The 12,173-nt window shown below is 46.4% G+C and overlaps 1 protein-coding gene across 2 annotated transcripts in view; it reads left to right on the top strand.

Moving 5' to 3' along the window:
• The window catches only part of LOC107123229 (calcium-dependent secretion activator 2), a 656,096-nt gene that overhangs the window by 187,733 nt on the left and 456,190 nt on the right, over positions 1-12,173 (top strand). For both annotated transcript variants that reach the window (XM_015426436.1, XM_015426435.1), the window contains exon 3: positions 147-479. In XM_015426436.1, the coding sequence (XP_015281922.1) occupies positions 147-479 (333 nt within the window). The remainder of the gene's footprint in view (positions 1-146; positions 480-12,173) is intronic.

Genomic DNA, 12,173 nt, shown 5'->3' with positions numbered 1-12,173 from the left:
AAGTTAATGAGATGTCTTTGCTTAGCACAAGTTCTGTTCAATAGCTTTGTAAATGCTTGAATTTGCTCCATAATATCGTAATGGTAACTTTCACACACCCTGTTTTTTGCATGCCTGTTCCTAATTCCGTTTTTCATTTTTTAAAGGTTTTTCTCAAAAGTGATCGAGTTGCCAGAATGGTCCACAGTGGAGGATGTTCTGCGAACGACTTTAGAGATGTCTTTAAGAAGAACATAGAAAAGCGGGTCCGAAGCTTGCCTGAAATTGATGGATTAAGTAAAGAGACTGTGCTCAGTTCTTGGATAGCTAAATATGATGCCATTTACCGAGGAGAAGAGGACTTGTATAAACAGTCGAACCGGATGGCTTTAAGTGCTGTATCGGAACTTATTTTGAGCAAAGAACAGCTTTACGAAATGTTTCAGCAGATTCTCAGCATCAAGAAACTGGAGCACCAGTTGATCTACAATGCTTGCCAAGTAAGGATCTCCCCTCCATTCTGTCACATCCCTGGAGTGTCCCTTCCTTGCTCCTTGTTAGATTGCCTTGTTGATCAAACCTCGTCTGTACATTGTATTTCATGGATGCAAGCCATTTTAGCTAGAACATTTTGGCTTCTCTTGTGGAATAGGTGTTGGACAGCAGAATTTGAAAGTGTCTCAGTAAAAAAACAAGCAGGAGTGTTGTGGCATATTAAAGAGTAGCAAAATTTTATTCTGATGTACTTTTATGTACTAGAGGTAACAAAACTTATGCTGGGATAAAATTGTATTATTGTTTCTGCTGCCACCAGAGCAGGTGATCCGTGTCCTAAGAGCAGAGGTGCTCATTACTGGTGAGAAGGCAACTGAATTTATGGAACTCTGTATGCACTTCAGGGGGGAAAAGATTTTCAAAGAAGGACTGATGCATAACAACAGTGAGTTGGAACATATTAGCAAGCTCCATAGTATGGAATGCCAACAGTAGAAACTAGGTGTAACTTTTATTCAGTGATGGCCCCAGGTTTTTTCGCCCACTAGGCAAGTATACATTCTGGGGCCTCCCCCATGCGGGACGGGGGCGGGTGCTGGAGCCGCAGCGGGCAGGCTGAGGGGGTGAGCGGCAAATGCATGCAGGAGGCAAGATCGCTTGAGGGGAGGGGGAGGGGCCTGTGCCAGGCTGAAAAAGGAGCTCCAAAGAGTCCACGGCGGCAAGGGTGGCAGAGGGTGAGCGGCACTTTCCCGTCGTCCCAGGCTGTTCCCCGCGCCTGTCCCCCCCGCCTCCTTCTCTGTCTGGGGGACTGCAAAGAGGGGAGTTTCTTGCCAGGGATGGAGCAAGAAGCCAGCAAGGGAGGCTTCCTGTGTGGGGCGAAGAGGAGACAAGGCCAGCCAGAATGGCGCCCTTGTTGAGCCATCACCCTAGGTGACAGTCTAAAATTTAACAATAACAGGTCGGCCTTGTTTCTATTTGATGTTGTTAAGAAAGATAAAATTAATTTGGCTTTGTTGTTTTAGATGCTGAAAAGGCATTTGATAGAGTGGAACATAGTTTTCTGATACAATGTCTCATAGCATTTGGTTTTGGAAATAATTTTTTTAAATGGGCAAACTTGTGTTTTGCTAAAATTAGCAAAAACAGGATTCTATCTTCACAAATAGATATTACTAGAGGTGTATGACAAGGATGTTCTCTCTCTGCTCTCCTGTTTACTCTCTCCTTAGAATCACTAGAAATTTCAGTGAGAGAAGAACCAAAAATCCATGGCATTAAAATAGGAGCAATCCAATATAAAATTGGTCTCTACGCAGATAATATCCACTAGAAAATCTTATTGTACAATATGGGAGTGTTTCCAGGTATAAATGTAATCCAGATAAATCAGAGATATGATTACTGACCAAATTAGGTATCCTGGTATCGTTAAATAAGAATAATGATGGATTTTTAAAGATCAATTGCGATCCAGTTATACCCGAATTTTTTTTTTAAAAAAATTAACTTTGGGAAACTTTAAATTTATCTTTCCTTAGACATATAAACATGATAAAAATGGTGATTCGTCCTAAATTAATTTTTTTATTTGCTAAACTCGTGGCTGAAATTTCAGAAAAGATGTTAAAAGAGTGGCAGCTATTATTAAATGTCTTCATTTGGGATAAAAAGAAACCTAGGATAGTTTAAAAGAATTATTTTGAGATTTTAACAAGGTTATGGCAATAATCTTATTAAAATTAATAATTTATACAGTAGTCAAATGTAGGCTTGTTCACAACTTTAATGCTATTAGCTTTTTCCGCTCACAAGGCAGAATTTCTGCTCACAACACTGTGGAGCTTAGAGGGAATATTGGCTGATATGCTGGATATGTTAACATTGGAGACCATTTTATTGAGGGAAAATAATTAGCACATTCAGGCAGTCACAATTAATTATTTAATTTATAGTCTGAGACTCAAAGTAAGTTAAACAGTTAAACAGTTAAAACTGCAACCAGAGCAGTATAAGGCATGTAATTAACAATGGAATAAAATGGGATTACGAAGAATGCAGCACACTTAAGACAGTATACTAAGTGAAACAGTATAGAATATACAAACAGTGAAATAAAACTAGATTACAAAATTAGAGAAACATTGCAACAGTATGCTGTATCCAGTGAATAAAGCCATTAAAAACCCTATCTAAATTTCATAGACATTTTAGTTATGATCCTATTTCCTTTATAAAAAGTGTCTCCTGAATAGTTCTGTTTTATTCAGTCTCTGTAATGAAAGAAGTGTTGAAGCTTTCCTGCCCTTGTCAGGCAGGCCTTTCCAGCAGGTTAGGGTTTCCAGGCCTCAGATTGGGGGGGGGGGGGGGGAGATCCCCTGATCTCTCAGGCTCCTGCCCGCTGCCGACCAGCTGGCTGGTGGGGGAAGCCCCACCCCCAAGAGCCATGAACCAGTGTGACATCCTCGACATGATGACATCATGTGGCAGTGACGTCATCACACCAGGGACGTTGTGTGGCGATGCTCTGGTATTTTGGGCAAAACTCTGTCTTTTCCATAGAGTTTTGCCCAAAATACCAGAGCGTTGCCACGCATCATTCCCAGTGTGATGATGTCACTTCTGCAAGATATCATCATCTTGGGGGAATCAACCTGCCCCCCCCCCACTCTTGGAAGCTCCCTCCTGTCCCCCACCAACAAGGAGGTAAGACCTGGCAACCCTACACCAGGTGCAAGCCACAACAGAGAATTCTTGGGTACTGGCAGTTGTGATCTTACCTATTTGCAGGGTGAGGTGGAGCAACGGTATCAATATCAGGATACTCACATTAAGAAAATATTCCAAATGCCCACATATTGTACAATGTGTATCACACAAAAGGGGGTAAGAAACCAAAAAGAGGGGGAGCAGGACCAGTTTCAGTCAAAGATTCAGCTCCCAAGGCAGGGTCCAAATATCTAGGCAACTAATAATTCAAAAGACTAATCCAAAGAGGAAAGCGGCATGGATGTTTGATGCATGTCAGCAGTTTCCCTGCACTTTCAGCATTGAGGTATTTCTGAGCAGAGAGCAGCTAGGTTTGGAACCCTAATCTGGCCTCTGTTATAAAGTTAGTACTGAAGGCATCCAAATCCTTTGTACTATTGACTAATTACTGAGGGTTCTTGATTAATATTCTGGGGGCTGGATAACGATAGAGGGGTTTTCCCCTTCTCTGTGGCTGCTTTTCTCTCCCTACACCTTTAGTAATATGACATTATGGAGAATTACACACCATCTTTGCCCCTTCTGTGCTGCATCTCAGCCGGTGTATTCTTGGACTGAAACTCAAGTAATGGGCCTTGTAACTGGCAGAGAAAAGCTGATCTCCCCCCCCCCCAATGGAGGGGGTGTGAGGAAGGCCAATATCAGTTCATTTTCACTTAAATTGTTCACTGAACTGTTAGAACCTTTGACCTTCCTCACTATCTAGGATGTGTAACTGCTATTTTTGTTGATTTATGATTGAACTCAGGCATATCTTTTCTGCATCAACTCCTCCCTTTCCCCCTTTCATTAAGATTTACACTTGAAGGGCTCATAGTATAATCCATACCAAGTTTTGGCTCCTCCCCCAACTAGGGTTCTCAGGCAATGTCTGTCAACTGGCAGGAGGATAGGGAGTGGGCAGAATCCCAGGAGAAAAATTAAAAAGAAAAATAAGGCTTTGGTTACTTACTGGAAGTTCTAACCACAGAGTTTCTGGCAATTCCTATAGCTACCCAAAAGTGATGGGATAGCTCTGGCAGTCATTACTGTAGAGTTTCTGGAGATAGCGAGAGCTACACTTATCTTGTTAGGAACTCTATGGTAGAAATTTCCAGTAATTAGCCACGGCCTTGTTTTTCTTTTTAATTTTTCTCCCCAGGATGATTTAGGGTTACCAGCCACCAAGTCTGGGTGGGTTTCCCCCCACTTTTGGGGACTCAAGTGCACCACAGCCGGCTGGCCAGCAGGGGAAGTTCAGCTGATCAGCGGGGAGCACATGGCCCACTGATCAGCTGGAGGGCCCTTTAAATCTTTCAGCAGGGAGGGGGAGGGGCTGTTACTTCCTGCAGTTCCACTTGTAAAAAGACCCTTTAAAGGGTGGGTTTTTTTTTTAGCAGAGTGGGGGCCATGGCACATGGTGCTGATTTCCCAGCAGTGTGTGGGACGGCAGTGTGTGGGCCTGAATCCCAAGTGGTGAATCGCCACTGGGAAATCAGCTCCGCAGCCCCCACCCTGCTCGTAAAAAGACCCTTTAGAGGATCTTTTTGTGAGTGGGGAGAAGGCCATGGTACGCAGGGCTGATTTCCCAGCAGTGAGTGGTGTGGTGGTGTGTGGGCCTGAATCCCAAGTGGCAAATCGCCACTGGGAAATTAGTCTCTCATCCCCCCACCCTGCTTGCAAAAAAAAAAACCCTTTAAAGGGTCTTTTTGTGAATTGAGCTGCAGCTGGCGACTGCCCCTCTCCCTCCCTGCTGAAAGATTTAAAGGGCCCTCCAGCTGATTGGCGGGCCACGTGCTCCCCACCAATCAGCTGAAGCCCTTTAAATCTCTGCAGGAGGGGAAAGAGAGAGGGGTGGCTGTGGTTTGGGGGTGAGGCTTGCAGGTGGGGGTTGGGAATGTCCCTGCTTACCCCCGGAATGCCCTCTAAATTCCCCCACCAGAAGCATGAGGGGACCTAGCAACCCTAGGATGATTGCACCCCCTTCCCTTTGGCCCCAGTTTCTGCCTGTCAATCAGCTGTGTATTGGTGGACAAGGGACTGCAGTTGGCTGGAGATCTCCTGCGGTGAGAAAGCAAATAGGAACCCTTCCCTCAACCTGCCCAGTTAAAAATTCCCCAGTATAGTTTTCTATCACATATCTATCTATAATGAAGTGGTCTGTGACTCATATAAATGGCTGTGTCTCCCACTTAGCTCCTTTGTGGGACTAAGTTTTCCCTCATCTGAATAGAATGCCACAGAGGTCACCCTCTAAAGCAGTTATTTTCTCCCGGGGGGGGGGGGAGATCTGTTGTCTGGAGTTCAGTTGTGATACCAGGTGATACCAGACAACAGAGATCAGTTCCCCTGGAGAAAAAGGCTGCTTTGGAGGGTAGACCCTATGGCATTATACCCCGCTTTCTGCCCCCCCAACACTGCCCTCTCCAGGATCTGCCCCCGAGATCTCCAGGTATTTTCCTACTCAGAGCTGGCAACCTTACTTTCCCCTCAGTGCCTATTGCTAGGCAACCAAGCTTGGTTCTGTCAGTAAAAGGCCTTTTCCACACCTATTTTGGCCTTTGGGAGAAAACTCATTGGGGCCAGTCCTGACTAGGGTTGCCAGCTCCAGGTAGGGAAATTCCTGGAGATTTATTTTCTCTGGGAGGGGAAGAGATCTGTTGTCTGGAGTTCAATTGTGATACCTAGCGCTCTTCAGGCTCCAACTGGAGGTTGGCTACTCTTGGCGTAGCAGTCAGTGCTTCAGAGCAGGATCTGCTAGACCCAGGTTCTTGCTGAGTGGGTGATTTTGGAACAGTCACAGACTGTCAGCCTAACCTACCTCAGAGGGTTGTTGTGCAAGTCAAAAGGGGGAGAGGAGAATGATGTAAGCTGCTTTGATCCCCATTACAGAGAAAGACTACTTTTCCTCCTGGGGAACCATTATTGCTAATCTCCAGATGAGGGCTGGAGATCAGTTCCACTGGAGAAAATGGTGGGCTCTGTGTCCTTATACTCTGCTGAGATGGCTCCCCTATGACAGCCAATGTGACGTAGCAGTCAGGGCTTCAGAGCACAGTAGAGGCTGGGAGGGAGAAAGGGTTGCCAACTCTAGGTTGGGAAATTCCTGGGGATTTGAAGGGTGGGGCCTGGAGAGGGAGGGGTTTGAGGAGGGGTGGGACCTCAGACAGGTACAGTGCCATAGACTCCACCCTCCAAACCAGCCATTTCCTCCTGGGGAACCATTGTTGCCAATCTCCAGGTGGAGGCTGGAGATCACTCAGAATTACAACTGCTCTCCAGGAGGGAGGGCAAAAGTCAGCTGAAGTCAGAGGCAGGGCTGGCTCACCCGCTAGGCGAACTAGGCATTCACCTAGAGTATGGGCCGTCCGTTCCAAACTGACCGCCCACGCTGCCCAGAAACCCTGCATCTCCCTCCTCCTCTTCCTCGCCTGCCTCACAGGGTCGGTGGTCAGGAAATGCGGAAGGAAAGAGCTGTGCACGCTGCCCCCCCCGCACACGCTCCAACCCCAGCGTAGGCGATGGAGCTCCGGGGTAGGAGAGGGTGGGCAAGGAGGCGGCCAGCTGGGAGGTCTCCAGGCCCCACCAGGAGGTTGGCATCTGTGCTGAGAGGGTGCGGGCGCCACAAGTCAGCCTTGCCTAGGGCGCAGAAACACCTCAGGCTGGCCCTGAGATTATATAAGATTATGCATGGGATAGAGCAGGCAGAGAAATAGGTACTTTTCTCTTTTTCTCACAATACAAGAACTCGTGGGCACTCCATGAAATTGCTGAGTGGTCGGGTTAGAACGGATAAAAGGAAGTACTTCTTCACCCAAAGAGTGATTAACACATGGAATTCACTGCCACAGGAAGTGGTGGCGGCTACAAGCATGGACAGCTTCAAAAGGGAATTAGGTAAGCATATGGAGCAGAGGTCCATCAGTGGCTATTAGCCACAAGGTATAGATAGGGACTCTGGAGCAAGTGATGGTCTGTCTTCTTAGTGCTTGGGGGAGGTCAACAGTGGGAGGGTTTCTAATGTCCTGGCCCCACTGGTGGACCTCCTGATGGCACTGGTATTTCTGGCCACTGTGTGATACAGAGTGTTGGACTGGATGGGCCTTTGGCCTGATCCAACATTGGTGTCTCTTATGTTCTTACGGGCAGATAACCGTAGGTTGACGGTTAGCTGGGAAGGAAATGGGGTTGCCAACTCCAGGTTCGGAAATTCCTGGGGATTTGAGGGGTGGAGCCTGGAGACGGTGGGGTTTGAGGAGAAGTTGGACCTCAGACAGCTAGAATGCCATAGACTCCACCCTCAAAACCAGCCATTTCCTCCTGGGTAACAATTGTTGCCAATCTCCAGGTGAGGGTTGGAGATCACTCAAAATTACAACTGCTCTTCAGGTAGTAGAGATCAGTTCCTCTGGAGAAAATGGTGGACTCTGTGTCATTACACCCTGCTGAGGTCACCACGCCAAATTGACACTGAGTGCTCAAGGCCAAGGCACTCGCCCGGAGCTTCTTTCTAGAGCTTGTTGTATTTATTTCCACAACGGGCCTTATTCTTAGTATTGTAATAAATGTTAATCTTTAAGGTGCCATTAGGTTTTTGCAGTAAAATTGAGGCTTGAGGGCAAGAGTGCCAACTCTTATCACAGGTGTTTTATTTAGTTGCATTTTTTATCAAAATGTGGTACACCCAATGCTGTCTGTTGCATAGTCAGCTTTGCAGTTAAGATCTGTCTCTCAAGCCCTGCTCTTTGATCACCTGCCTTCAGAGGTGAGGGAGATGGCAACTAGAGAAGGATATTATCTGTGGTGCCACCTTGCCTTTGGAACACCCTCTTGCTTGATGCTTGCCTGGCGCCTACTTTACTTTCTTTTATGTGCCAGACTGAAACACAGTTATTCACCCAGGCTTTTAAGTAGGGGTTTTATCTTACCAGCTTTTTAATAGCCTGCTCTGTTTTATAGACAGAGTTAATATGGCTTGTTTCTAAATGGCTTGTTTTTATTTGTAAGCAGCCTCGATCAGGACTCTGAGGAGGTGGCATAAAATTATTTTAAGTAAATTGTTTCCTCTCTGCATTCGTGCAGGCATCACAGCAAGTTTGGAGTATGAACAAATGGGATATTGAGTACAAGCAGGCCTCGTTTCCTGCAGGAGTGCGCCAGAGCAAGCCCCGCCCCCTGCTCCCAGCAGCCGAAATGGCAACCAGACTTGAATAGTAAGTCTGGGATGAAGGAGACCGAAAGGATCCAGCTGGAGATGGCATGCCGAGGAAGGCTTTCAGAAGTGGTGCCGGATGTCCGCTCCCACTCCAGCCCTCGAGTCCTTGTGCCTTGCCAGCTCTCCAATGTGCCCTTTCCCTGCAGAGTCCCCCAAAGCAGCCCGAGAAACAGATCCTAAAGGCGGCAAGGTGAGGCAGTGGTCAGAGTCAAATAGAGTTCTGGGCGTCCCTAGATCCCTTCTGCAAAAGCGCTTCTTTGGCCAAAGCGCCAGAGCTCCGCCCGCTTCTGCCTGCCTGCCCTGGACAGTCTGAAGAGTTTTTTGCCCTAGGAAGGCTCTCCGGCAGTCGCAGATGAGCTCCTCTGCCTGCCTGCCTGCCTGCCTGCGGTCTGCGAACCAACAGAAGCGTATCTACCGGGGGGGGGCTGGGGGGCTTGGGTTCCGCTGAAATTTTCCGGCCTCCCCTGAGGCAACCAGTGCACGTAGACTTTAAAGCATGGGCAGCCAGTCAGGGCGCCCTTTCGCTCCCCCCACACCCTCGCCTATGAACGGGAGGGTGCAAAGGGGAGGCTTGCAATGGCTGTCTGGCCTTTAAAGTGAGCATCCCAGCAGGTCCGCCTGCCAGCTGCTTGCTTTAAAGTGTGAGCAGCCAGTTCCGGGCACCCTTTTGCTCCCCCCCCCCATTTATGAAGGGAGGGAGAGCCGGGGGGGGGGGGAGTCCAGCTTTCTGCCTCGATCCTTTACGCTGCCTGCATCGCACACGCGCCCTGCGCCCTGCCATGGCAAAGAGGCAAGCAGGGAAGTGGCTCCCGCCACACATCTCTAGAGGCGAAGAAGGCACCTTCTCCCATCTCTGCGCAGGGGAGTGGATGCAGGTGGAAGGGCTGTGCTCTGCCTCAATGGAAGCCAGCCGTGCAAATAAAAAAGGAGCCACTCCTATCTTTGCATCTATTCCGCCTGGGTTCCAGGAATGTAAATTGTCACTGGGAGAGGGGGACAGGAGGAGAGACACTGAAGAGTGTTTACAAAGGAGAGGGGTAGGGGAGAGAGGGCTGGCCTGCCCAGGCGGAAGCGGGAACATTTAATCTCCAGCAAGCCTGGCAGGGATGTTGTCACTCAACTGGAATCTTCCTTCCTATCGTTTTTCTGCCTCTCTTTCTGTCTTCATTCCTTCCTTTCATTTTTCTTTCTTTCACTCCTCTCTCCCCGTCTTTTTTCTACCTCTCCCTTCCTTCCTTTCTCTCTTTCTCTGTGTTTCTGTCTCCTTCTGTCTTTCTTTTTCTTACTTTTTCTTTTCTCTCTCTTTGTCTCTCTCTCTTTCTACCTTTCTACCTATCTCTCTCCGTTTGTTTTTCTTGCTTTCTTTCTGTCTCTTTCTCTGTCTTTTTATCTTTCTTAGTCCATTTTTTTTCTTTTGGTGCATAATGCTTCCAGCTCACACACACAATGCCACTTCTGTCACCTCTTCCAGATGATTCCTTAAAGTCCATCTTTTCTATGAATTGTTTGGGACAACTGCCTAATCCCCATTTTCTGCTGAAATTGACCTTTACCACTTAAGACTAAATTGCATATTTCCTTCCTTCCTTCCTTCCTTCCTTCCTTCCTTCCTTCCTTCCTTCCTTCCTTCCTTTCTTTCCTGGAATAGGGATTTTGTGTGACCCCTTCTTGGATAGCAGTGGTCATGAGAAAAATACACACTCCTGAATGCCTGAAACAATATTTATTTGCATAGACTGCTACCAGAATTATTGGTGGACTATAATTGGCTTTACCTGAGGCCTATCTTATATAACAACAGTAAACATATAAATATATAACGATACAATATTTGGCCTTATACTGCATATGTATTTAACATCTTATGTAAAAATAATTTTTGAATGTATGTCAAGTTTGTAATTTGGATTGTGACCACTGAAGAAGGCCCCTAGGGGCCGAAACGCGTTTGGTTCAGTTGCACAGCACTAACCCATCTATGTATGAGTGTTGAGAAGTTTTTCATGTCTGAATGTGAATATTTTTAATGGGTCTAAGTTTTTTAAAAATGTGTACACCTGAATAAATTTTGTACCTGTATTATATTTAGTGTCAGCTTAACTCTTAGCCAATACACCACACTGGTTCTCTTTACCTTTTAATACTTAAAAAGTTTTCAGTTTTCAGCAGAAACTGAGTCCACAGAAAGTTGTGTATGAATTAACAACCCCTCCACCCTCTCGTTACTACAAGGAACTCTGCGTATGCTCTGAGGAACCTGCCTCTTTACTTCCAGTTCCTATGGCTATCCATGTGGTTCCGAACACGTGGAAAGATTGGTGCGGCTTCTCATGCGCCAGGTGAGGGGGGGTCTGAGGAGGAATGTTTTTCTCTGAGGAAAAAAGAAAAGCTTTTCTTTAAGAAAATGTGTGCGGGGGGGTAGCACCTGCTGCACATAGAGCCGGGGGGTTGCCTTTGGGTAAAGATGTGATTCAGAGCTTCTGAACCTGAGCATGTGTGGAGTGTCTCATCTGAAAACAAGGGTTGTATCTGAAAATAATTGGCAATATGCACTGCAAAATGGGTTTTGTTTGTTTTAGAGCTGGAGAAAAAAGTATGTTATTTTTTTAAAAAAAACACAAACTGGTTAAAGGATCCCTAAGCATTTGGCAGTATGTGTTCCCTGAGTTGGACAATGGTATTAAAGGTTTTAAAAGGCCATAGCCAGGCCTCTGAGCACATGCAGAGTGTAGTTCCCTGAGCTGGACAAAGTGTCTGTTTAAAAAGCCTTTTGGCCAGTTTCCTCTGAGCCATTCCATTGAGCTGCCAGGCAGTGTTTTCTCTAAGCTGAGTTAGTGTGAGCTAGCTCACAGTTTTTTAGCCCTTGGCTCACACATTTTTGTCTTAGCTCAGGAAGGATGGTTCCAGACCAAACTAAGTTATGAGGTAACCAAGTTGCTTGCTCACAACTTTAATGCCAGTAGCTTACAAAGTAGAATTTTTGCTCACAAGACTCCACAGCTTAAAGGGAGCATTGCTGCCAGCCAGGTAACATCTTGTAGAAATTATTATTATGTAGCGCAGTCACTGGGCATGGCACAGAGTAGCTATCAAAAATGCAGGTCCCTGCCCTGAGCTGCTTACCAACCAGAATTCAACCCAGGGGAAGACTACAGAGGGCTAGGAGAAAGTTGCAGACATTTCCATTCAGACCTGTGTGTGTTACGTGTAGGACCTTTGAGCATCTGCAAAGGGCCTTCTCTGAATGGTACTTTCTTTTCTCTGTGTTTTTTTGGGTGGAGCCTGAGCAGTGGGTGTTGCCTTCTGACACAGTTCCAGTGATGTCAGGGGGTGTGGCATATGCAAATAAGTTATGCTAATGAGCTCCTGCACCTCTTTTTCTACGAAATGACCCCCGAGTACAAGTATGAAGAGTAAAATCATTGTGAGGAATATGAAATTAAGAACTTTTGCTTCAGGGCATGGGAAAGAAATTATTGGGGCCACAGGGAAGAAAAAAGTTGGGCCTATATTAACCAGCAATCATCAGTTAACTGCTTGCCAGGAAAATCTGCTCCCAGAAGTAGGAGGGTTGTAAAGTTAAGGAGGTACACCTGGTTGTCTGCCTGTCTTCTATGTTCAAATATTTGAAATATGTATTAAATGACAATGCTGATATGGTCTGGGTAATGATGAATAGAGTGAGTGCGTTTTGCATCTTCTGTAGCTGATTCAGAAATAATTTGTTTCTCTCTCCCCC

Source organism: Gekko japonicus, unplaced genomic scaffold, assembly GCF_001447785.1.
Source record: "Gekko japonicus isolate JY-2015 unplaced genomic scaffold, Gekko_japonicus_V1.1 scaffold943, whole genome shotgun sequence".
Taxonomy (NCBI): Eukaryota; Metazoa; Chordata; class Lepidosauria; order Squamata; family Gekkonidae; genus Gekko; species Gekko japonicus.
Note: the sequence above shows the minus strand (reverse complement) of the source record. Positions and strands in the feature narration are given on the sequence as shown.